The sequence below is a fragment of the Numida meleagris genome, chromosome 14, assembly GCF_002078875.1.
Source record: "Numida meleagris isolate 19003 breed g44 Domestic line chromosome 14, NumMel1.0, whole genome shotgun sequence".
Taxonomy (NCBI): domain Eukaryota; kingdom Metazoa; phylum Chordata; class Aves; order Galliformes; family Numididae; genus Numida; species Numida meleagris.
Genome location: NC_034422.1, coordinates 1103791 through 1129587, shown reverse-complemented (window position 1 = coordinate 1129587; position 25797 = coordinate 1103791). Strand labels below are relative to the sequence as shown.

Here is a 25797-nt window from a genome sequence, read left to right as displayed (position 1 = left end):
ACATCTCTGAAATGTCTGCAAGTATTCTCAAAAATGTAAGTGCAAAAGAATAACAGAAAATCTTTAAGTTCATCACAGCTATGCATGAGATTTGGTTTCAATGAAAAATTGTTATTTTGGAGATGTCCCAAACGATTTACGTTTGTTACCATGTTGGGGGGAAAAAAGCCCTATATTGAAAAGTCAGTATTTCAAGTAACAGCCAGTTACTGACACATCTTTTCTGGGTAATTCTCCTGAGGACTGCCTCTCCCTGCCCCGTTCATCTGTGTTGAGAGGGTCGTAAGGCGACACCTAAACATACCATGCTTACTGACATTGATGAAATGTGACAAAACCCTGTAAATCTCAGCATGAGTGTTGTGCAGGGCCTTAAGAGTTCAGGTCAGATTTTCTGTGAGTTAAAGGTTGACGAACCATTGCTGACCACAAGAGTTTGCTGTATGTTAATGCCTGATTGTACCATTCACAGGTCTGTAAGGTTCCGTTTACTTGTGGATGCTTGCTGACAGCACTGGGAAGGTTGTCTTCAGCTCACCTTCCCTCCTTATTTCAGGTGTAATGTGTGCATCCCCAGGAATTTTGTCAAGTCGTCTCCAGATTCTGTTCTTGTGGCAGGAGGATCTATTTTCAAATGTGGTAAGATGTGAGCTCCTGAGCTGAGCATCTTGCTCCAAAGTATCATCAGTGTTGTGCTGAAATGAGGAATCTGATTTTTTTTTTTCCTCTGGATACACTGGTATGATAATGATAGCAGATGCAGTAGGTAAGATACTGAGCTAAAACAAATATGTTGTTTCTACAACTGACCTTTTATAGCTGTCAAAGTAATTTCATTTTCAGCTTATCACAGGTTGGGCAGATGGAAGCAGTGAGTCCTGCAGGTGAAAGGTTAACCTTGTAACAACGAGCAGGAAATATCACAGCCCTCATCTGTTTCAGGTTTTGACAGTGTCTTGGGGGAACATTCTGTCCTTACCGCTCTCTTCCTCAGTGTCTTACTGTGAAGATCTCTGTATAATTAAAGAGCAATGGCAGAATCCCATTGTGGTGCAGGCTGACAGTGGGTGATCTGTTTCAGTGGGAAGTTGTTGTCTTACAATGGGATCATCAACTGAGCTGCACAGGCAGACACAAATCATTTTACAATGCTTAGTGTGCTAACATAGCAAGCTGTTATTCATGCTATACTTAATGATTGATTCTTAATTGATTGACTGCTCAAATCAGTCAAACAAGCATACATTACATCCCTGGTGGTGTCATCTTTTTGGGGACAGTTAGGATCTCAGTGGTCTGTCGTGCTCTCATAGAGGTTTCTGTACATTCACTTCACTGCATCTGATGTTTTTGACCCACAGCTCAATATTTTTCATAGGGTGCTTTCACTTCCTTGTATCAGTAGGAGGAAGCAGAACTCCTGTACAAACATATGACTCCTGTTTGCTTTGGTGGGTAATTTCCTCTGTAAGGATTGCTACATGGGTGCTATTATGCTCAATTTGGTAATGAAGTAGAAACCAAAAGGAACTACAGCTGGGTTTGACTTCCTAATGAATCCTCCACTTCCCTTGTATACTGATTTAAAGAATCAGTTCAATATTTTGAAAGACGTCCTGTCCCTTTGAGGTAACAGAGAGGTTGCAGCAGAAACCAGGCCTCAATTTCACATCTTGCCTCAATCACTTTGACTACCTAGAGAGTAGCTGTCATTTGCAGAATAAATCTTAATTAACAGTATTTGGTGGGATCAGTCATTTGTGACACGAGTTGTGAGAATTGGCTGACGGTTGTGTGTTTTAGGAGAGTTCTTTCAGTTTGGAGCTTTCTATCATTGGTACACTCCCAGCAGTCTTTAAACACATTTCCAGGTGCCCCATTCCATACCTGGCTCGTGCAAGAATAGGTTGTGTCTTCCAATTACAATCGGTTGATACTACAGTAACACTTGTTAGGTTTTCAGAATATATTTGAAGATTCATTGTCTGCCTTTTGCTTCTTACAGAATTCAAAGCATGACTTTATTTTAAAAAGTAACCCTTCTCCCTGGGATAGCTCACATTTTTACACTAGTGGCTCAAGATCACAATTGTTTAACTGACCAAAAGTCTTTTTTCTAATTGCCAGTCATCTAATCAGGCATTTTCCTTTTCATCCTTTGTCACCAATAACTACAAGCATTTCAGAAGTGTTGTCAAACAAAAAAATGATCCTGCATGTAAAATTTTGTAAATAATCCGATGATACACTGTCTTTGTTTTGTTACAGCTTGTCATGTGGGTGGTATCTTCTTTATACTACAAGGTGGCTGTTATATTTGCACACATACTGCACATTCTTTACTAATGAATCTTTTGAAATATCCAAGCTAACTCTAGAAGTTCCATCCTCCCCTAATTTTCTTGATGGTCTCTTGGACAGTAATTAGGGCCTAACTAGCAGAAGGAATATATTTTTCTGATTCTCTGTTGTAAAAGTGCAGAAACAGTCTGTCCCTACCGAGGCACCCATAAGCATGCATCTGTGAGACTTTGGTTTGCTTACCAGTATGTGTTCAGTGCCCTGCTTTGGCAGGAGCGTCTGTTTAGGTGCAAAAGTGTTTAAAGCTAGAAATGAAAGAAGAATCTTTGAAGACATGGCCTTAGGTGCACAGAAAAAGAAATCTGGTCATCTGCAATTATGCAGGGTTTCCACTGTGCTCTAGAAAATTGTATATGCCAGTAAATGAGCTTGAAGATGATTTCCTTCTTTGCAACTTTTAGAAAAAATGCTTGGAATCACCTTAAAGACTTTGACCCGTTGATATTGAATTGACTGTCAGTAACAAGAGGACCTGCTGGTAAGCAAGTTTACAGAATAAATCATTGACTTGTTTCACAATGTGAAATACCATAGAGGTTTCAGAACTCGGGGACTGCTCCTTAGCAGCGTAACAAAGTCACGAGGGGCTGCTTCTGCATAACTCAGTAAATCTTGTATCTTTCCCAACTGTGACTGTGTAAATTGTTAAAGAAGTTCTGATTATGTTTTCTCTTAACCCTGTGAAATTTACACATTACATGCTGTCTGGGTCACTGTGGCTTTCTTGGTCCGCTTTTGAGCTGTGTCACCCTCGCCTGTTCTGTTTTTTCTTTTATACTGTGGAGTGCTTTTCTACAGTGTTCATTACTGGCGTCCTCAGGATGGATTTTCTGTAGCAACCAGGGCAGAAACCACTTTAGTTAGGTGAGCTGTAAAAGTAAGAAGCTGATAACAAGTCTGAAACAATCACTGATGAAATTGACAAGAAAGAGGTTACCCCCTGATTTTGAACTCTTGAGTGTTTCTGTGGTTGTTCCAAGGCTGGAAATTCCAAGCGCAGTGCAGAATCCATGGAAAACAGAGGAATTCACTTATCTTCCCTATTGTTTTTTAGTTTTTATTCATAAATGTAACCATTGGTTCATTATATAATCACAGCAGGACATAGAAAGAAATGACAGTGGGTTTTTGTATTGTTCAGGTGAGTTAAGAGATTTCAGATTTGGTTTTGTAAATCTTCTCAGTAATAAACCTTGCCATTCAGTGCTAACTACAGTGAACAGGTCAACCAAGGTGTGCAGGACCCACCTTGTAAAACCCATTCTCACTAAACATACGTAACACTTCAGAGTAAGCAACTTGCCCTGCCTCTCAGAAGCACCCACTATGTATATACAATATAATAAAGGAATGAGTAAGTATAATGAAGGGATGAGTAGTATTTTCTCAACATCTCAGTAATTTTGTCATTTTGGTATTCTGTTAGAACCTGTTTTTTGTTATCTGTCTGTTGTGTTTATTTTAATATGCTTGCTTCTTCAATTATCTCTGCATGTGCAGAGACAGTAATTTTTTTCTTTGTCTTATGCATAATTCTGTTAAATTTTCCCATCACTGTGTAGCTCTTTCTTCTTTCAGTATGTGCCCTTTTCTTCAGCATGGAGATAATTAACATTTGCAGCCATGCAAAAATGCATCTGACATTATTATAGGAACCTTCACTGCTTGAAGTGGCATGATAATAATTTAGCATAACCAGGGTTTCTGAAACATTCTTTTCTTGCAGCATGCATGCTTTTTTCACACTTGAGAATGATAAGACAGTTGAGCTTTAGAAAGTAAGTTTTTAGAAGTTGAGTGACTTCTTCCACATAACCCTAATCCTACCAACTGTGATTGTTTGAGCTCAAAATAACTACAACAAACAGGTTAACCAAGGTGTGCAGGACCCACCTTGTAAAACCTATTCTCACTAAACATACATAACACTTCAGAGTAAGCCATGTTGTTTGGCAGTATGTTGTTCATCTTGAGTTTGCCGAATAATGTGAAGCAGTGGAACAGGCCTTTGAGTGGATGCCCTACTTACTCCAAATCTTGTTTTCCACCTGTAAAAAATGATTCCCACTAATGATAGGCTCCAAAATACAAAAAGCAAAATATAAAGCACAGTCAAGATAACCTGTGTAGCTGCATTTATGTCATTAGGAACACATATTGAGCATTAATGGCTGTCTTTATCCCAAAAACACAGCCTTTTCCATAGCATCCTCCACTTTCATATATTCCAGATGAGATGGGTAGGTAGTGCATTGGAAACGGGGGTTGTTGCGGATATATTTAACAAATTCGGGAGCTCCAGGGAAGATGATATTGTCAGCCAGAAGAACTGAGCCCTTCCGCAGCAAGCTGCATTCCTAAAAAGAAGAGAAATTGCTTCATGGTGGCTGTTAAACTGATGCTGGTTTGAATGCAATTTGCTTTTGTATTAACCATGTCATGTTAAAGTGCATGCATCAAAAAATCCATTGATTTGGAAGGAAGAAAAGACATAAGAGAAGCTGAACAACTCTCTATCCAGTCCTTTGTTGTCATGTTTAACATTCTGATTTACTTCTGCTAACACAATTGGTGGGACATTAGAGATGCTGATAATGTTGGCTCATTTGGGTTCTGAGATAACAAATCAAGTGCAGTGGAGGAGTGCAGTTTGCTGCTTGTATGGTTTCCAACCACATCTGCATGATTAATAGGAGGGTTTTGTTTTGGCTTCCATGCCTAATGTTTGACACCTTTTTTTAATATCGCATTAAAATGTTGTAGTGGCTGTTAAGGTCATCTGAGAGATTGGCATGTACCAGTCTGCGCTGGCTTGTCCTAGTAAAACTCCAAATCCGCTAACAGAATAAAGGAGATGTTCTGAGCTTGGTTTCCTTTCATCCAGCTTTCTGCTGCTTTGTTCAGGAGCTGGGTGTGAAGCAGGATTTGTGCACAAGGAAAATCACTTCGACAAATTTCCACAAGACATAATTATCTTGCAATATTCACTTCAGGCAAACATCCTCTGGCCTGTTTCTGTTGTGCAACTGACAGAAGCCTGCAAGTGACAACATGTTGTATTTCCCACTGGTCACCAGGATTTCAGATTACGTTTATGTCAGGCTTTTCTAGATGTGCATGAAAAGGAATGCTGCCTGGGCCATTTGAAATAGATGCTAAAATTGAGAGAAAGTTTTTAAAATCTGGGAAAAAGTGAGCAATTTTTCTTCATCTTTCTCCTCTGAATTGTCTAAGTTTTTAAGCAAAGCAACTTTGTCTCACAGATGCACCACACAAATCACAAATTTGGAGGTGAACTACCTGCTTGTTTTGGTTGTGTTGTGGAGGTTAAGCCTTGATAAAGGTGCAGCTATCTCTTCCCAGAGGAAAGACCTCAGTTCTCCTTACACAGCCAGTTTAAAAGAAAACATTCTCTGGATACAAAATAACTGAAGAGAGGAACAATTTCTTCAGCTACTGGTAAATTCAGTACTGGCTGTTTGTAACACCAAATTTCCTTTTTGAACAGCTATCAGGAAAACAGGAATGAAATTTAAGAACAGGAGAGCCTGGATGAGAAAATACTTTTGTAAGCCTTAAGTGTGGATCAGAAAGGAGGATGGTGGGTTCTCAATGTAAGACGCAGCTTCAAAACAAAAAAAAAGTGAATTTATATGTGAAGAAAATAACTGAAAAATGGCACTCCCATCCAAATAAGCAGTTCTAGAAAGTTTTATCAGTCTGCAGTGCCAAAGCTAGGAGAGTCTGTGTATGCTGTGTTGATAAATACAAATGTGAATCTCATTTTAACACTTGAAAACATCTTTCCATCCATAAGTATGCTAGCATGTAGGTACCTCACTTCCAGTGTTACCTATCAATGGCTACTACTGTTAGAGCCAACTTGTTTTGTAACACTAATGACCATGGGGTGTTGGAAAGAAATGAACACAATTTTTCCACATTTAGGGCTGCAGATAAAGTTTGGCAGAACTTCCCTTGCAAGCACTTTTCTGGGGCAGTCTACATTCTTCTGAAGGTTGCTTTAAAATAAAATAATCAGGTTTTAAAAAAGGCTTCCAGAAAGATGATACCCAGCTGTGCTAACAAAATAGTATTTCGTCAGAAGGTCCTGCTGGCACCACAATCCCAAGCAGAAAAAGATGTACTGAGGAAATTAGAGAGGTAAAGGTAGAGCAGAAAAATATGCAGGTCCTGAGTCACCTGCTCCCGTGACTGGGATGGTTTTGGATCACGTGTTTCATTTAGTGACCATGCAGCTATTCCTTTTGGGGAGCATAGGATCCAGTCCCTGCACCCCTCCAGCTGGGATTTCTAACGCAGACCCATTTTTCATGAAATAAAATGATTCAACAGTATTTGGCAAGTTCTGAGCTGTGTTCTGTGAGATGTTGTCCCAGATAAAAGTTTAGGATCCTGTCCCCCAAATCGTCTTTTTTCATACAGTTGCTATTTTGGCTGCCATTCTTCATTTTACAGAGTGAGAAGGTACTTCAATTAGAATGTAGGCCTCACAGACATTTAGGCATTTGGTACTTTACTTTTAAGACTGGAATCGTGCAAACTGACCTGAAGCAGGATGGTGTCTGGTGCGTATCTGTCTTTCCAGTGGTCCAGGAAGACAAAATCCAGAGTATCCACTTCATATTTTTTCTTCAGCTGGGGGATGATTACCTCTGAAGGGCCTTCTAGGAGTTTTACCTGAAATGCAAATCTATCTGATGAATTGCAAACCATTAAGAACATGTCTCTAGCTTATTTTAAATTGTGGCTGGACATCAGTGATCTTGCTTATAGTTCAATATAGCCTCAGGTGCATTATTTGGTAGAGTTGGGTCATGGGGACTTTTTTTTTGACAATTCCATTCACTTATGTTCCAAAATATTTTTCTTCTCTATTACTAAAAAAAGGAGGGGGGGTTAAAAAAAAAAAAAAAAGTGACCTGTTGTTTTTGTTGGATAATGTGATTCTTTAGTGGAAACATGGGAATCTTCTGTTGAAAACAATACTTTTATTACTTTTTTTAGTTGCATCTCAGTCGAATTATATAGTTCAAAGTAAAACAGAAAATACAAGGAATAGGAATCTTCAGAATACATCTGGAAGCTACTGTATATAAAATTGATATGACCAGGAAAGCAGGAAAGACAGAGCCTACTGTACCTCCCTTACAGGTTTATTGGTGTAAGTACTGTTAAGCTGAAAGAAGTTGCTGCACACTGATCTGTTAAGCAAGTGCCATGTTCTGTAAGTGGGAGAAAAAAGTACTAAGGAAATCTGTCTGGTTTATGACTCATAGTTCATCAGGAGATTAAATCAGATAGGGAAAATGCAATTTTAGATGTCACTATTACTTCAGGTTCTCATAAAGAACTTAAGAAACACCTTTGAAGATCTCATCTTCAGGGTGGGATTTATTTCCAGTAGTTTTATCATCTCTGGTGAAGTTGGTTGGCTAGTTGATAGAGTGACACTTCCTAGGTGTGAATCCTGTGATCTGCTATAGATGTCTGCCTGGGGCTGAGGTGGATTATAGACTGGAAATTCCTGCATCTCAGCCAACTGTATAAGGAGTTGAGACATCTCACACTGTGCAAACTTCAGGTATATATATATATATGAACTGTGACCAACTAGATTTGGGAAAATGTGTCTTATCTGAAGTATATTCACATAAGGAAGTTATTTTCTATGAACTTTTGTAAAAGAATAGGCTATGGTTTAGTTCTCTTGATACTGTTCTGAACCTTGTATTTATATACAGAAAACAGATAGTCTAGCTTTTGGGAGGTAATATTCTGAAGTCCTCAGCTGTATTTCTGTGAGAGATCAGGGATTAGTCAGTGACAGAACTAGCTGAATTTAGGAGCTGTTGCTATAACAGTAAAGGAAAATAAAACATCTGTGAATAAATGTGGGATAGAAATTGTAGAAAGGTTTCTGATTATCAAGACGAGTCTGTGGGCAGTCTCACATTTCAGTAATGGCAGTAAATCTTGCCAGTTTTGCAACAGTGTTTGATCATTTTATGAAAAGGACTGTGTGTGGTGCTGATGCCTTGTGACTATAATAAACAAAATAACTGACTCAGGAGCTTCTTTCCAGGCACATGTTCTTATAATCACCATGAGCTTTGCTTATGGAGTTGTACTTCCTTCTCAAGTAGTGTAAGAAATGTAAACACATTATTGCCATTTCTGTGGATAAAGTCCCACTCTCTATGTATTGCTTCCTATAGACAAATGGTATTTACCTTATCTTGTACTCCAGCAAACTCGATCATCTGTTTAGCTATAGCAGCAAATTCTGGGTTGAACTCCACAGTGAGAAGACGAGCGCCTGCCTTCAGCAGCCGAGCAATCCTAACTGCTGAGTAGCCACAGTATGTTCCCAGCTCCAGGGCAACTGAAGGATTGATCTCTTCCACTGTCTTGTCTAGAATTACACCTGAATAAAATGGAAGCAGGTTAACTTTTGACAAAATGGACACTGGAAGATTCAAAATGCAAACTTTCAACTAAAAAAATCTTAGTTTCACAATGTGTTTTTGAGTGAGGAACTAAAGTATTTTTAGTGTTACAAGGGAAAAACGCAGTGTGTTTTTCCAGAACTTGTTGCAGAAATTGGAGATATTTAAAAAATATATAAATCCCGACTTGTGAGTGTTTGCATTTGTTGCGAATGTTACATGCAATAGCCTGATACAAAACATCTCAGTCTAAATAGTTGTTTTTAAATGGAAAAAGTCTAGTCATAAGTTGCAAAATATTTGAATTCACTAAATGAATTTGTGGGATGGAAAATGGTCAAGTGCTAGTTAAAAAAAGAAGTTCTCAAAAGGAAGTGACAGTGTGCTGTCACTATACATTCAGTCCTTCTGAAAAACTGAATTTATTTTTATAAAACTGTCTTCTCTTAGTTAGATGGCTAGAAACCAGATAGCTAATCCTAAAAAGTATCTGAAGGGATTTTACTCTGAGCCATGGACTGCCTAAATGGGTGTACACATTTTGTTATCTGACTTTTTCCTAGGTGTAATCTGTTTATGAATAGTGTGGTGATAATACTTGCATCTTGAAATCACGTGGTCGTTCTGAAAATCTTCAGAACTGAAGATGTAGTAACTTTGATGGCTCTGATGGAGAAGCCATTTTTCAGAGCAAAACTAGAGTGAAATGTTTAAGAATATAATCCCAAAATTCATAGTTCTGAGAATTCCTACCCAGCCACTGCCTACTGTTCTGTTGCCATAACCACCCCGCCTGGTATGCAGAGGAGCTAGTTTCACAAAATGTACCCCTTACAGAGAAGCATTTTTATTACACTGCTTACAGTTGTACTCTGTTAGTTATGTTAATCCCAGACTGAGCAAATTTTCACTGCAATTTCCCAGTAGGAGCTATGTTTGTGTATTACTCACAAGTGATCATGTTAACATTTTTCCATCACAGTTTTTGGAATAGACTGTTATTTTCCTGCAGCTAAGAAATCTTTTGTCCACTTAGCTTCCCTCGGGAGACAAGAACGGGATGATTTACTTACTCAGTAGCAACAACGTCTGATAGCTGCTTTTGTGTATTGCATGACTAGGACCTCTCCCTTCAACATTAACTTATGCTTGCAGATACAAAACTCTTAGTTTAAAATACTTCCCACTTTTTTTTTTTCCAGATTCAGTATCTCTCAGTTAAAGATCTGAAAGTGTTCAATGTAATTATGCCTCAGGGCCACACTTCATCATACCTAAGACACAGAACCCTACAGAACCCTAGACTTCTCCCATCTCTTGTCACCCTCTTCTTACACACAACGCACAAAACCACATTTGATTCTGTGACTCCCTGGATTACTCACTAGATGTTCCTCCTCTAAGATGTTTGCACAAGCATGCATTAATGTTTACAGAACTACTCTGCTGACCACGAGGCTGTGGTGGGACTTTTTTGCAGCAGGGGAGTGACAATGTGAACACAGTAAGACGTCCTGTGTTCTGTTAGTCTTGAAGGATCTTTCAAGTTCCGATCCCTGCTTCAATTACCTTTTACATCACCCACATTCATGGCCCACTCTTTCTCGGAGCAGTATTTATCTATAGTTTCCATCACACTACAGGGGTCCCCTCGGACTGCATTCTGCAACACAAAATTTAAAATCCTCTGCTCTTTCCTCTGATTCATGATGAAATTGGTTATTTTCTCCTTGATTATTTCATGCCAGATCAGTGCAGCAGTGCCATTTTTCCTGACGAGTACCACAAAGAGCAACAAAATGAAAAGCAGAACGAAGACAATGAACAAAAGGACTGAAGAGCTCTCCAGCATCTGGAAAGAAAGAGGAAAAAAAAAAAAAAAGCCCAGAGTTAAGGTGGTCCGTGAGAGAACTATAATTTCTTGTAAGTATTAACCCGAATCACGCACAACCAACCATGTTACACAGCAGCACACACAGTTTAATTATGATATTGTACTGAGTTGCTGGAGATCACTCTCCGTCACTTGGTAATGGATGGTGCTCTGTGGCACTCCCTTTAGAAGCCAATTTTACATGCAGTCAACAAGTAGCTTTATTTAATGCTCTGGTCCCTTCCCCCACACAGCTGCTCAGCCCTGGCTCCAAGCATGCCACTGCATGAGAAGCCTCTCCGCGTTGAATCTGTTCTAACTGGTTTTTAAAGGATTTAAAATCTTAATTAGATTCTGCATGTGATCCCACTTTACTGATTTCTGAACACTGAGAAACTTCTAAGCCTTAGTAAGAAAATATGAAACTTTTCAATCTCTAAGTTTGAGCCAAGTGTCAGCAGACACTGGACACAGGTAATATTCTGTTTGAAATCAGTCCCCAGGTCAAGTAATTAATTGGCATGCAGACCTCCTTGCTAGCACCTGCCCTTCTGGGACGCTCTGCACAGAAGCTGAGCTGCACATTTCAGGACTGATCTGCCTCCCTCCTTTCAGAGTCTGCAGCAGAGGGAGCCAGGAGGGGTGGTTCACAGAAGATGGCAGCCTTTTTCTTACTCAGGAAACTTGACATTAACTATCAATCTGACACTTTTGAGAACAAAAGATACTTTTTTTTTTTTTTTCAAATAGCAGAGATGCTTTCTTGCTGGTTATAAAAATGAAAAGCTAATTCCCTGAATCAGAGAAGAGTCTAGCTTAATGAAATGCAAGACATTAACAAAAGGGCACATCCTATTACTCTGATGGGCCAGCTGAAATTACCTGATGGGACTGTGCCTGTTCTTCCCCTGAAATTCAGTGTCAGCTGCAAGTGCCTGTGTGAGCACAGCATGGGTGGTATGTGCCAGTTTCTGCTTGTGAGTTCAGAACATCTGAGCATAAAACTCAGCAGATGAGACCCATGTCACCCTGTACAGCTCAAACAACAATCCCATTGAAGCTGTTTATTGATGGATTTCAGACAGGCCAGTATAAAGGAAGTTACATTTATTTCCATGCTGGAGCCACAGAACAAAGGATCTGGTAAGTAAGTGTTCTTAAAGTATAGATTTAGCCTTTCAAAGTGTGCCAAACTAAGGACTGTTATTTGCTTGAGGCTTCTCTGCATGAGAAACTCCTCTCATACACCCCAAAGCACACCTCACCTCTCATGACATAGCTTAGAACACCTCTGCTTTTCCACCACTGCTGCCCACAAGCAGAGGCTAACAGCTTTTTAACCAGGAGGGAGCACGGGTCAGCAGCTGCTGCAGTGAGCATTAGGATGAATGAATGCCAAGCTCCTTTGTTCTTGAAGTCTAATTTTGCACTCAAGCATGGGTCTAAAGGATTTAGAAACTTTCATAACCATGGCATGGTCGCTTAAGTTGCAATTTTTTTTAGCTGTTATTTTTAAAGAATGTAACACTCAACTGTTGGTAGTCTGTGCTTCCATTACATCCTTTTCTCTTCCACCTTTCTAAAAGTGGTTAACAGCTTCTACCTGCAATTGTATTAAGATTCCACCTACCTGGTGGAATATTCAGCAGAACTACTGCTGCAACGGGAACTACGACATCCTCAAAAATTTTGCCTAGATTGTCCAAGACCAGAAGTAAAGGAGTTACAAGACTAGCCAAATATTCCCCTAGATACACTTGTTCTCGCTTCCCCTAGAGTTGTCTACCAGAAGTCCTAAATGTTACAGGTGGTCAGACCTCTATTCTGTAGTGGGATCCAGCACACACACATTACACGTGGGGAAAATCCACACCACTGCATTAAATTTTGAGTCACCATGCAGAACACATTTTGAGTTCAGAAGCCGACTGAGTTGTTATGGAGACATGCTCAACATACAGCACAGCTGATGTTTGTTCACCCATTTACTTATCTTAGTTGCACTGTGAGTGTAATTTGTTTGGAGCAGCTGAAAGTATTTCGAATAGTCACCAATACTAACGCTTTCCTTTACAATGCTTTCCCTGCAAAGACTGACTTGAGATGCTTCCTTTCAGGGCTCACCAGCACCACTAGCACAAGAACATCTTCCTTCTCGGGCTCTGAGTTTTGCTTCCTAGCTAACACAAACCTGGTTCTTTGTCTTAACAGGATCACAGAGGTCTAGATGGCAAATTTTCTTTTTCTCTCCTATGCACTAGCAGATCTGCTGACCAGTCCTAGCTGTCCTGTGCCTTCCAGATAGAACCGCTGCTCAGGAAGGTAGGGCTACAAAGATAGGAAAGGGTCTAGAGGGCAATATGTATTAGGAGCAATTGAGGTCACTTGGTTTAATACCTTCACTAAAAGGACATGCTTGAAGGCAAAAACCTGTCCCTTCATTTCCATGTTATGATTTAATGAGGTACCAAATACACAAATTAGCACTGCAATCTCTTCTGCGCATTAGAAACAGCCTGATAATGTGATCATCTCTTTGAAAACTATAATCTGAAGTGGAAAATAGTAGACAACATGTAAAATGGTGGAAGGAAATAAACAGAAAACTGGATGGATAACATCATAGAGAGGGATGAATAACACTTATAACTAAATCTATTTTCACAAATACTGAGTATACAGGAAAGAATATCAAAATTTCATACCCAAACCTGTCAAACTACTGGCAAGCCTTTCTAAGGCAGTGGATTATTTTCTTATGCATCTAATCTTACTCATTTTGTTGGCTTCATGAAACCAAATCACAACTCAATCAAGTGATTGTGTAGTTTTCCTTGCCATCTGTAATCAAACTATTAGCATTTAAATGGGAGTACCTCTATTTCACATGACAGAGATTTAAAAATACTTTCAAATAAAGAAGCATACAGAAAATGCAAGAATTTGCTATTCCAGCTTAGGTGCCTATAATAATATATCAAAGTCATTCCAATGGCTACAAAACAATCTTCAAGAAGCTGGTTCACACTTAGGGATCTATTACTATGGCAGTGGTTGTTAAGTTTGAGGATTCCTACCCCTGTTACTTTTATAGGATCTCCAATTTCTCTAAAAATATAAAAGTGTCATGCAATGGAGCACAAAGCAATACATCCAGCTCTGTACCTGAACATTCTTGTACAGGTGACTCCAGACATTTCACCACAGATTACAGTAAAGGCCTTTCAGTAATGACAAAAATCTCTCGTACAAAGACATTAGACTACCATTCTCCATCACTGTAATGAGGGTAAACATCGTGACCCTGAGTCAGGGGATTTAGGTTTGAGTCTATTTTTAGCAATAGCTATCTATCTGACCTTGTGTGAGTTGTCTTACCTACATCTTTGCTGCCATAAGAAAGCTAGCGTTACCGGAAGTATTGTGGAGCTGAATTAATTTTTATCAGAAAAGTCCTTGCTATGGAAGAACAAAGTGATTTTACCTGTGTTAGCCGGACGGATCCATTCTGGGATACTGAGATAGCAAAAACCTGTATGAAATTACTAGTCTTGAGTTTATGAAAAACAAGAAAAACGTAGAAACAAAGACTGCTTCAAATACTTTGCATAACTGGTTTCAGCCTGCTTACTCATTAGGCCTCTGAGGAAAGATGATGTTACATTCAACATTGCCTTAATTTTTCATGCATTTGATCTAATTGCCAAGTTCTAGTTGGTTGTTCAAGAGTTTATTATGAGTCTCCAAGAACCCAGACAGTACTTCAACATTCTGATGCTAAAGGGTTTGGAATCTAATTTAGACTTGATTAGCTCACACAAACTGGTGAACAGGGAGTGCTTGATGAATTTATACCCTTTCACTTTTTTTCCCACGGAAGAATCTCTCCATCAGTCTCATCACCTTGATGGTAATGGAAATGGATTACAATAGTGGAGTGCCTGGGGACAGTGGGGCCTGAACTCCTTGCAGAGATGCTGCTGCTAAATCTATAATAACAAACAATTTTCTAGAGGTTTTCTATAAAGGCCATACAAATTAAGATTAAACCCTCCTACACACATCTGTGTGAGGGAGGTATTGTACCCCCTACCTTTAGAAAAAGGTTGAAAACATTTTTCAGGATGTTTAAATTCAAACCTTTCAAAAGCTTGTGCTGAAATTATGCCTTTAAGTATCTCGTGCATTAAAGTACGTGGAGGATTTGCCTATTAGTAAGGCTGTATTAGCTGTTTAAGAAGCACTAAGAAAAAGTGCAGAAGAGCTGGCACATTTCTGTGCACATTTGGAAAAGTGTCTGCTTCCCTGCAGCAGGCCAGAGGAGATCTGTGCTGTGCCACCACTGGGACAGAATTCCTGACGCTTTGTCCTAAGCTCTCTTGACTGAGGCAATCTCCATTTTGTGACATTTTGCTTTTCTTGATCTTCTTCCAGAGCAATAAAGGCAGAGTATTTTGATCAGAAAGTTTAAACTAACATCTGCCAAACATACTGTGTTCTGTTGCCGTAGGGAAAACAATTGAACAGCTTCATATTTTGGAACTTCTAAAAGTAAAAAGATAATAATCTTTTTACCTCTTATTCTTTCATTATTGTTTACTTGTTTCCAATTGAGTGCAACACTGTGAAGAATAACCATAATATTGCCAAAATAGCTTGTCCCTCAATGGAAACTCAGTCTGGGCATTAGACATTCAGATTTTCCACTGACATCACAAAAGCAAGCTGAACAGATTTTATATAATTTTCACTAAATTTCTTGCACGGAATCCAAACTTCCTCTCTTCTTAGGCTTTTTCAAACCACTACATATTAGCTACTGCAACTACAAAAAATTCAGACTTCTATGCAAAGTTCTCACTTTTTTTTCCCCTACTCCTTTCATCTTCATTTTCCTCCTTGTTAGATTGAAAGGAAACAAATACAAGTTTCTTTTTACTGAGCAAAAGGAAAAGAACAAAAAAGTACTTACTGCCTACCAAGGAGCCCCAACAACTAAGCCTCATAAGGGTATTTAACTCCATTCTCCCTGCATAGATTTCAGTTAGGATAATTGCTATGCACTTAAAACTTTCTTTGCAGTAACTATGGTCTGAATGGTAATCAGTACTGTCACCCAAAGGGAAAGGTTTATCTAATGGTTATGTGCCCCCATAGGGTTTAGAATAAGCTGGCCTCACAGACAGACATCTCCGTCCAGCAGACAGGTCCATGTGGATCTGTAGAACTGCGACTCAAACTGGCCTAATAAACACTGTGCCTGATTAAAACCAAAGCTTGGGGAAAGAGAATTTTTTAAGGATAAGAAAAGCACTTCACTCTTCAGGACTGAGACCCTTTCAGGTACCCCTAGAACTCGCTCTTTTTCTGCCAGTCCTCGCTCCCACTCTAGAACTCTAGATGTGTTTGTACTACTTGCACTAGTGCTTGAAGGCAGCTGATTAGTACAGCTCAGCTGAGCTGCACAAATCCCACCTGGGAGCAGTGAACTCCTGGAAAGTTCAGAGCGCTCTGCCCTGTCAGCACACTAAGACCTGGCCTGGAAAAAGTTCTCCAGCTGAGGTTTTCATGTTCCCCAGGGGATGAAACAAGCTCATTTTGAATGATTCTACCCCCAGAATGGCACTAGAGAGAAAAGGCTGAAAGAGAAAAGACAGAACTTTTGCCCTCAGATTAATTACCTGTGACAGACCAATAACATGCTCTCTCTTTGTTTCACAAGACCACAGGCTGAACCCCTAGTATCCCAAATCCCTGCTGTATGGTCCTGACCTGCTTCCAAGGCTACAAGCTAATCTACTGCAAATCTCTCTCTCCCAGCACAGCTCTCTGCTCTGCACAAGCTGCTTTGTGAAGAGTGAATGATGGAAACTGAAGACGTTCACTGAGGGCTCCAAAAGAATATGAAGGAAATTGTTGCTGAATTGAAGGTTTATCTCTACGAACATAAACTCCTCTAACAGGCCAGGCAAGGTGGGATCTGCCACAGCACAGCAGGTAACCAAAGCTCTGTGTGGAAAAAGCAGCCTGTTTCAAATCCTGGGGGAATGCCCTCCCCAGAGAAATAGCTGGAGTGGGTGTAGAGTTTCTCACGTTTGAGCTAAAAATTGCTTTTTGAGAAATTCCTCCTGAAGGTTTTAGTAAAATTGGCATGGATGGCCTCACACAATAAGTTTTGGGTTCAATGACCCCTGCCAAAATTATGTTTTTTCAGAAAATTCCTCGTCAGTTCTAATTCCAGTGATCCTGAAGGAATGCTGAAAGTGTGGGACTGGCAGAGATAAACACGATACCAGCTCCAGGCTGCTAAGGTATTGTTCAACTTGAGTGACAAGAAAATTGTTTGCAGTGTTAATGTGGTTAAGCTCTTTAGCAAACTAAAGCTGTACATCAGGTAATTTTTCCTCTGTACTTAAATACTGCAATGCTGTGCAAATGCAGGAGATTTTGAACCTGAGCTGAGGGCTTTGTTAGAGCAGTCCATGGCTGAGTAAGCAGTGAGCTTACATGCAGAAATTGTTACAGCTGTTTATAAAGATCACCGGTCTGACATGCAGCTAACAGTGTAGGTAAACACGAGTTTGTCTTTTAAAGAACAGAAGGTAAGGGGTGCCCATAAAGGGCATCAGAGAGAGACTCTATAAGCAGCAACAGGGCTAGCAAGCAAAAGTACTAGCTTTTGTTGTTATGCTTCTTCGTACATGTTTTTTCTGGAACAGAATTCCTGATTGAAAATGAAAACTCCATAAAATACAGCTGCAGCACCACATTTATAAAAGCAGCCATTCATAGTCAATTATGAACAAACTGAAGCTTGACTTGCATTCAGCTTTTTCTCGAGTACAAACAAGTAGCAAATTCTAGCAAACTTACAGCCATAAATTACTTTTCCAATTTAGCTGGGGTTATCTCATTTCCTTGCTTTCAACTATCAAGGTTTGCAATGCAGCAGAAATGCTCTACACAAATATGTCTTACTCTTTCTCTGTGAAAGCTAGCTGCCTGACAATGAACACCAGTCAAAACGTGGAAAACGCTGCTTCTTTCATCTTCAGCACAGTTTAAAACAGTGGCATTGTGTAACATAACAAATCGTGTCAAGTATGAGAAATAGAAAAATATAAATATGTACCTTTCTCAGCACAGCAGAAGCTGTTCCCTCCAACCTTTTCCTGTGCTGTTCTGATGTGTGCTTTACAGAATAAGAGTCCACGAGCCCGCAGTATTCAGTCACATTCAATCACATCAGAGGAACAGCTTATCAGTTCTGTTACACGGGCTCTAAAAGGAGCGGTGTCCTTTTTCCCCAACTCCTCCTTTCCCAGATTTCTGCACTCCTTAAGGTGCTCGGTGCTCTAATAATCTTAGAGAAAGCTATTCGTCTGTTCTCGATGACAGTGTTCTTGTTACTTAGTTACAGCACAGCCAATGCTGACAGAGTCAGGTAGGAGCCAAATCTGCGCTCAGCGTAAATGCGCTGTGTTCAATCAAGCAACTCCAGGAATGAATTTGGCCCAAGGGATTTAATTCTTTTTTCAGCTGGGACGTGGCATGTACGGCCAGTGCAGAAGTTGTAGAAACAAGACCCAAGCACATGGGTTAAATATAGAGTGCTGCTGAAGGGGAGGGGAGATACACAAAGCAAATTGCTTAACAGCTGTTACACAAGGAAGGGTAGTCAATACATTACAGTTAGTACATTTGAATTTCTATGGTTTCTAGTTGAAAAAATATTCCGCAGGAAATAGCTCTACCATAAGAGACCTGTCCAAAAAAACCTCTGCTCTTGGCTTGACTGTCTATTTTGTTACCTTTAAGGTGGAAACAATATAATCAAGCTGGAAATAAATTACACCATAAAGCAAATAAATAAATGACGCATAACTAAACACTACACGATCATAGTTCTCTGCTGTACTCTCACTACAATTTAGACCTAGTCAGCAAGTGTTAGTAGTCTAGAAAGTTTGTAAAGAACTCAAATAAAGGGTTTGTATAAAACATTGCAGAAGCTGCAGCTAAGAATTAAAAACAGGTTTTGTCATATGAGGACAGAGGTCCTTGAAAGAACTAGGGGCTACTCCAGAGCATGACAACAGAAGAATAATAGGATGTGGATGAAGTGAATAAAGATCTATACAGCTAAGATATAAGTGAGGATCAAGGTGTTTTTAGTAACCCTAAACAAAACATAATGAAGACCCTGCAAAATAGCACAGCACCTGGTGTCAATACAGAATAACTCTGAAGCATCCCTTCCACGTATAACGGAGCTTTAGCTCAACAAATATTTTCTTATAATCCAGACAACGAGCAGAACAAAGAATGAAAAAAGCAACAGTGCTCTGCAGCTCCACCAACTGCAGCTTCCTGTCTGGCCAAAGCTAGCTTGAAAAACATGACAGGTTGTTCCTGCAAAATCCCTGATGCCACCCACAGCTCATTTGCACTGAGAATTTCTTTCACTAATGGGCTGTGGTGAAAAGAGCTTAAAACAGTAACATTTAGTCTGTGTACAGATCTGGCCCAGTAATCATACAGCTTTTTTTAGAGATGTCTTTAAAATAACTTCAGCTAGTTGTGAACTGGTGAGTGGCACCAGCCCATACTCTGCTTCACAGCATAAATTAGTGCCAAAACTTACCAGATTGAGTAGTGTCCCATGGCAACACTTCTAAAGAACTTTTAGCTTTGAGCTGAATAATATTCTTCAGGCTAGGAGTGTGGGTGGAGCAAACTTGCTTCTGCCTGCCCACAACTGTTTACTTGCATGATAAAGGCTATGCCTGCAAAGTAACCCTTTCTGTTGTAGATATTCCATTACATAAGTAAAAATTGTGAATGGCTATAACTGCAAAACTAGATAAAGCTATAAATTCAGTTAGCTATGCCACACAAACTGTGATAATGTCCATAATTTGCTTCCAAGCAGCAGTTATCAGAGAGTAGAAATCTTGTCACAGGTTAGTACAGGATAATGTTTTCCCTAAAAGAACTTTCTTTGATATGCTGTTTGGGCATTGGCTTATGCCTTCAGTTTACCTTTTTGCCCTAGACATGGCCTGTACAGATACCAGGGTTTTTTGGTAACTTACTACTAACAGAGTAACAATGCTACAAACCCTATAGTGCGTAGTCATACACTATATGATAACCTTCTATAGACTGTAAAAAATTTACCCTGGTATAAATACACTGAAATTAGAGAACTGTGGAGAACTACAATTTTATCAGAACAATACAATTCTTGTGCAGGGGCAAGATTTTAAAAGACAGATTTGTTACTGTAGAACATTAGGATTCTAGACTGACAGGAGGTATCTATGTGGAGATGGAGACCCACACGCAGCAACACATGAACACAACAGGTCAGAGTACCTGACTAGCTCAGACAGACTTGCTCAGAGGGTTGACAGAGATGAGCTCAGACCTGTCTGCACAAACTTGACTGGACTTGCTCTTGAACACACCTCTCAGCCTCTAAGGGAGCCTACATGGTTGCAATCACATGATGCCTTGTGGCAGCCTTATCCCCACTGTGCAAAGCGTGGAGCTAAAGCTTTCCCAGTAAATCCATTTCTGGCGTAGCAACAAATGGCATTCCCCTCTTCTAATAACCCTGGCCAAAGATTTTTTTTTGAAAGCTGAGACAAAAGAAGACAGGAGAGTTAGCACATCACAAGCCCCAGAGATCATGTGAAACACTGAGCGGAAGAAAATTCTTTTGAGCTTGCATTTTCAGAATAGCAGGAGGGATTTGCTTTTCTGTGCATTTGCTGTTTTCCACAGTCAAATTAGTTTCTCTTGCTGAGAAACATGCAAAAGAAGAATTTTGAGAAAGGAAGCACTGTTCATGTACGAATCAGGAAACTGCCTGGAGATATCTAAAACAAGAAACAACTAACAGAGAAGAGAAAGGGCCAGAAAAGTTATAGTCTAGAATTTACCAGATGGTACAAGCAGTTAGACTATTCTGTATCTGAAGGAGTTAGCACAGACTGAAAAAGCTTCTTGCTTTCACCAGCTTTGCAACTCCTCATGAAAACTTCAGAGCTCCTTTAAGTCTACCATAATTCTGTATTTTCTCCCTATACTTTTTTTTGTAATACACATTGAAGTATTTGAATGAAATCAAGAACTTAAAACTATATCTCATCCTGCTTTTTTTTGTCACTTGCAATGAATTAGGACAAACCATGGATGTAAGATTCTATGAGGTGAAGGAAGGAAGAAAATGGCATAGCTGAACCTCTGAACAACGAGTCCTACTCTAAACTAATTTCTGAAAATAAAAGAAAAAGAAAACAAAAAGGTAAAAGAGCAACAAAGCTGAAATGTTAAACCAAATTTGTTGGTTTATGCACAAATGTTTCCACCAGAGGAAACATTGTAAACTGAAGGATGTATTATTTTTGACAAGATGCCTTTTGGGGGTACTTCGTGTATATCAAAGTGCTTAGTTTTCTTTTAGAACATCATTTTAAAGTGCAGTTTACATTATGACCTTATTTAGAGTAATTTTGTGGGTACTTTTCTTGGCTTTCTTCTTAATGTATTTGTTTATATATATATAGTCAGATCTTACATAAAAGAGAAAAAGTTTAGCTAATGAGACATGATAGTTGTCACAGCTTAACAAAATGTTGGAACCTTCACATGGTCAGCTGCTCATCACCTTTCTCACCAGTTTAAATTCCCTACAGATTGATTTGTCCAAACTCTTAAAAGCAGAATCTCAATGAAAGATATCCTGGCTTTTCTATTTTCTTCAAGTACAGTGGAGCTTAATTTTAAGGAAACGCCACAGATTCCTCATGGCAGGAACTATACAAACTAAAATCCAACTAAAAGTAATATTGGGAAATTCTTGCTACACAAGTCAAGTAAGAAGCATCATAAATGTGGTAAATGTACTTCTCTTGTCTACCCAGGATCTGTGCCTTCAAACACGCGTTCTCACTTGTCAGCACAAACCCCACAGTAGTATATTTTCCATTTACTTAGCAATCTGATTTGTGAAAGGGTTCTACCTTGCTTTGGACAAAGTCTAGGGACAGCAAACCACCCTTCCCCTGCTCCCATGTGTTGTGCCTTTTTTGTAGCTCTGTCATGTGGTTCTCTCAATTGCCAGGGACTATGCCACCATTTCTACTTGTCTTTAACCACAAGCCATCCCTTTCTTCCGCTGTGCTCTCCTTTCCCCCCCTGCTTCCTCATTAACGATAAGGACACCATGTCACAAACCAGCAGAGGATAACCAGAAAAAAAAAAATAGGGGAAAGGCAATCACAAGAGATGGAAAGAAACCAGAAAGTCCTACCTCACCTCTTCGTTCCAACAGTGATCCAGTACAGTTCACTGACACTACCATAAACGATTAATTAGTTCATGCCACAAAATGCAGCCTCAGATATAAATCGTTTTCTAATTCAGCCACTAAAAATGAAACGATGTGGTGACTTTCTAAGATGGTATCTGCAACCTTTCACCTTCTTTCCCCACCCGTAGTGTGGGAACATTGAGCATATAGGAAACCATTCCAGAGAAATATGAAAGACAAAACGATGCGTTGGAGAAGTCCACATTTCTATTGTGTTTGTTATGTGTTTTGTCCTGGTTGTCTTCATGTCATGACTTCCTCTTCATGAGGAAGATTTTAAATATACCATGGGCAAATGTAACAAAAATTACTTCTTATGAAGAAAAACAGAGAGGTAGAGAAGTTCGAGCTTTCCTTACAATAAATTCAAAAGCTGGAAGTCTGCCCATTAACAGAATCAATTCATGCATAACAAAACTCGTATTATTTTTGAATGGACATTCATACATTTATGACACACATCACAGTGTTGTTTCTTTTGACCTTTTTATAGTACACTGAACAAACATCCCACTGGAAACCTCATCCAACTCAGGATATTCCATGACTGGATGATTCTAATGTATGAAATTAATTTATGACATTAAATATCACTAGCTGCAGTGATACAATTCAGGAGAACAACAACAGCAATCTTTTAAGAAGGCTTTTTAAAAAACCTTTTAAACCCTACAGCTATCAAACTTGTGAGAATTTGCAAGAGCAGAGCAACAATATGCAAACTTTGTACTGTCGTGATGGGGAAATGTTTGCCTGTGGAAATCCAAAATGCTTTATCATATCTGTGAGATACAGCCAGAGGGCTGGTGATACATCCTGTCAGCAGTAAGCAGTGGCTGTGGATACTTCTGTTTCCTAGGTGACTTATGGATGCCAAGTGGCAGCAGTTGACTCACATTCAAGCTAGAAATGAGACGATGTACTTGGGAAGAGATAAACATGTAAAAGAAGCTAGAATCTCACCATTGCTGTGTAGGCTGTGTTTCATGGAGATTCTGAGCTCTAAAACAATGAAAGCAACCAGGAATGCTAGTATTTGATGTGGCTGTTATACACGGCATTTGGCCAAGATCCTTTCCTTCAACAGTTTAGAAGCAGTACTCAACATTTATTTCCTAAATTTCCTCTGACATGGCTGTTTAAAGGTAGCATTTTTTATCATCAGCTCTGCTACATCTAAGGCCTTCTCTTATTATCAACATTAGATAAAGGTGCAGGAACATTTCTTTGTAAAAACTTGTTTTGTGTTTGGGGTGATGTAATTCTACCCATCTGAACCAAATGCTGTGTAATGAGCATGCGCTCAAATGGCTAAACTGAACAGCAAAAACAACTTTACATGCACGTACCTGAAGAGCATAAACGATCACTATCTGAACACGCCTGAGCTTGCTTTCACTTCCAGGTGTCGCAGCATACACTAGTTAGGTCTTTCTACTGCTGTTGTACTGGGCAAGAGTATCTCTAGTGCAACTAGAAGCTGCTGTAGGAGCCTGCTTCAGCAGGGGGTTGGACTCTATCATCTTGAGTTCCCTCCCAGCCCCTAAAGTTCTGTGATTCTGTATTATTGGTTATTGCTGCAAAAGGCAACAGAGAAGGTTTTCTGCTCATTTTTTCCCAGTAGCGATACCAGACAACTCATCAATGCACTCGCCAAGTGTTAGCAATTCCTGTTTCGTGCATTTTCAAACACAAATTGGAGAAAAAAAAAAACAACAACAAAAAGCTGTCACTGACCTACACTAGGAGCCTCGTGCTATTTCCACCAAGCTTCATCTGGAGCACTGTAGCTCACGGCCACTCTCCCTCGGCCCTGGCCCGGCGCTGCCCCCTGGCTGCCTCCCCCCGAGAAGACGGGAACGCTCCTTTCTCCCACGCTGATACGGCTGCGGTGACATTTACCACTACAAACAGCAGCAAGTAGGACCGTGCTGCAGCAAGAGCCGAGAGCCAGGCCTCCTTCCCTGGGCACGGCTTTCACCACTGCCCGCTACGCCGCCCTTCCCCTCAGGCCGCCCTGCAGCGCGCGCCTCAGCAGCAGCGGCGGGAGCGCCCCCCCGCGGTTGGGCCCTCACAGCCACGCGGCAGCGGCTGCCGCCCTCGGTCCGCGTGCCGCACCTGTGCGGCCGCGTCCCCGCCCTCCCCGCGGCTGCTGCGAAGGGATGCGCGGTCTCGGGAAACAGAACAAAAGGCTTCCCGGTCTCAGCCAAGGCTTTGGGCAGCGCGTTCCCCTTCTCCGAAGGGCCATCCCTGAAACCAGTCTGCAGCGTTTGAGCTGACGAGAAGTCAGTCAGTAAAAGCGGTGCGGTTTCTTTCCCCAAAGTTAGATTTTTAACGCAACCGGATTTCCCTAACGCCAGGCTGCGCCCGCCCGCCACAATCCCGGCTCCGCAGCGGCAGCCGCGAAAGGCGGGAATCGCCCGGCCGGCCTCAGCGCTGCGCGCCCCCGCCACGCGCTGCCCTCGCGCGCCTCCGCCCCCTCCGGCGCTCGGCAGCGCTCACCCACGCGGCGCCGCCGCCGCCCTCCGCTCAGGCGCTGCTCGGCCGCCTCGCAGGGGTCCTGGCCGGGCGCGGAAGCCCCTTGCCGTACAGCATGGCGGCGCTGTGGCGGCGGGGGGAGCGCTTCCTGAGGGTGCCGGGGCTGCGCCGTACGGCGCGAGCTCTCTCAGGTACGGGGCGGCCGCTTGGGCTCGGGCCGAGCCTCTGCCCTTCCTCGCGGGAAGCGGGCCGCCCTCTCCTCCTGCCGCTCAGAGCCGCGGGGTCTCCCGAAGCGTTGCTGCGAGCCGCACGCGCGGCGAGGCCTGCGGGGCAGTACCTGAGCCGCCGCTGTGCCGTGAGGCGCCGCTGTCCCTCAGCGCCCTGCGCGGGGGGTGTGGGCCGCCTCTCCCCGCAGCGCCTCTCGGAGCCATGGCCCCTGCGTTCCTGAGGGGAAAGGCCCCAGGGCAGGGCGAGGCCGGCCAGACTTTTACTTAGCCCCAGCGTGACAAGGAGTATCAGCCCTCCCAGTCTGACTGCCCACGCTGGACCGCTGAGAAAAGTCCCTCGCTCTGGGGAGCACAGGGTGGCTTGGCTGCTGTTGGCCTTGACTGCCTTGCCTGAGCTGCTGGCTGCTCTATTAAAGCCCTTCTGCCCTCACTATTAAAAAAAAAAAAAAGTTATTCCTCACCTTTGGTTGGATCTTCGGACTCTCCTGCCACTCAGAGCTGCTCTATAAGAATGTGCTGACCTGTGGGAAGATGGGCAGCAGAGGAGGCCTGCTTCACTCTGAGCGCTGTGCCATGTCTCTGGGGCCCCTGTGGCAGCTGGGGCTTGGCGGGCCTGATAAGGCGGCTGCTGAAATATGTGTGTAGGAATTGCTGCCGTAACGCAGGGACGGAAAAGCCACACCAGATTCCACCCGCAGCTGTCTGAGCATGCAGGAAGAGCTTTTGGGGACGCTGCGCAAAATGTAGTTATTTTCCACGTGTTTTGGATTGCTTTATTTCCTGTGTTTCGATCAAAAAACCAGACGAGTTCCTTTAGTGATTTTTTGGAGAATACTTTGGAACACTGAAGAAACACAATACTTCACTAAAGTAAAGGAAACCCAAATCAGCAATAATCAGTTGTAAAAAATAGCGTACCTTTTAGTATTTGCCTTAACATACCTCTCTTGTCTTTCTTGCCTGTTTCTTTTCCTTTTCTATTTTTTTTTTCCTACTACCTCTCCACAG

General features: G+C 41.3%; 2 protein-coding genes and 1 long non-coding RNA gene across 10 annotated transcripts in view; 2 read left to right on the top strand and 1 right to left on the bottom strand.

Annotated features, from left to right (window-relative positions):
• COMT (catechol-O-methyltransferase) lies at nucleotides 3388–25587 on the bottom strand. 5 transcript variants are annotated; one of them, XM_021413361.1, is made up of 5 exons: nucleotides 25251–25587; nucleotides 10401–10683; nucleotides 8616–8809; nucleotides 6931–7062; nucleotides 3388–4718 (listed from the first exon to the last, which is right to left on the bottom strand). In XM_021413361.1, exons 2-5 carry the CDS (start codon nucleotides 10681–10683, stop codon nucleotides 4539–4541), a joined length of 789 nt encoding a protein of 262 aa, XP_021269036.1. In that variant the 5' UTR covers nucleotides 25251–25587; the 3' UTR covers nucleotides 3388–4538. The 5 variants fall into 5 exon arrangements, with proteins under 5 accessions (XP_021269036.1, XP_021269035.1, XP_021269034.1 ...); XM_021413360.1 differs by lacking the exon at nucleotides 25251–25587 and adding an exon at nucleotides 24587–24718; XM_021413359.1 differs by lacking the exon at nucleotides 25251–25587 and adding an exon at nucleotides 23822–24093.
• Nucleotides 10694–23426, top strand: LOC110406605. The gene is made up of 3 exons (XR_002443516.1): nucleotides 10694–16701; nucleotides 16919–17015; nucleotides 20893–23426. It is a non-coding gene; the product is annotated as an uncharacterized LOC110406605 (long non-coding RNA).
• TXNRD2 (thioredoxin reductase 2) overlaps nucleotides 24242–25797 on the top strand; it is a 35255-nt gene continuing 33699 nt past the window's right edge. For 2 of the 4 annotated variants that reach the window (XR_002443514.1, XM_021413334.1), the window contains exon 1: nucleotides 24605–24753. Coding sequence is in view for 2 of the 4 variants with exons in the window: in XM_021413334.1 (XP_021269009.1) it covers nucleotides 24678–24753 (76 nt within the window). In the remaining 2 variants the exon portion in view is untranslated. Of the gene's footprint in view, nucleotides 24387–24603; nucleotides 24754–25797 lie in introns of those variants that run through there. The other 2 variants (XM_021413336.1, XM_021413335.1) reach the window with 2 other exon arrangements.

Coding starts and splice junctions, on each gene's coding strand:
- COMT (XM_021413361.1), bottom strand. CDS start 10,683: ATGCTGGAGAGCTCTTCAGTCCTTTTGTTCATTGTCTTCGTTCTGCTT. Junction 8,810..10,400: donor GAATGTGGGTGATGTAAAAG/GTAATTGAAGCA, acceptor CATTTTATTCAG/GTGTAATTCTAGACAAGACA. Junction 4,719..6,930: donor CAGACACCATCCTGCTTCAG/GTCAGTTTGCAC, acceptor TCTTCTTTTTAG/GAATGCAGCTTGCTGCGGAA.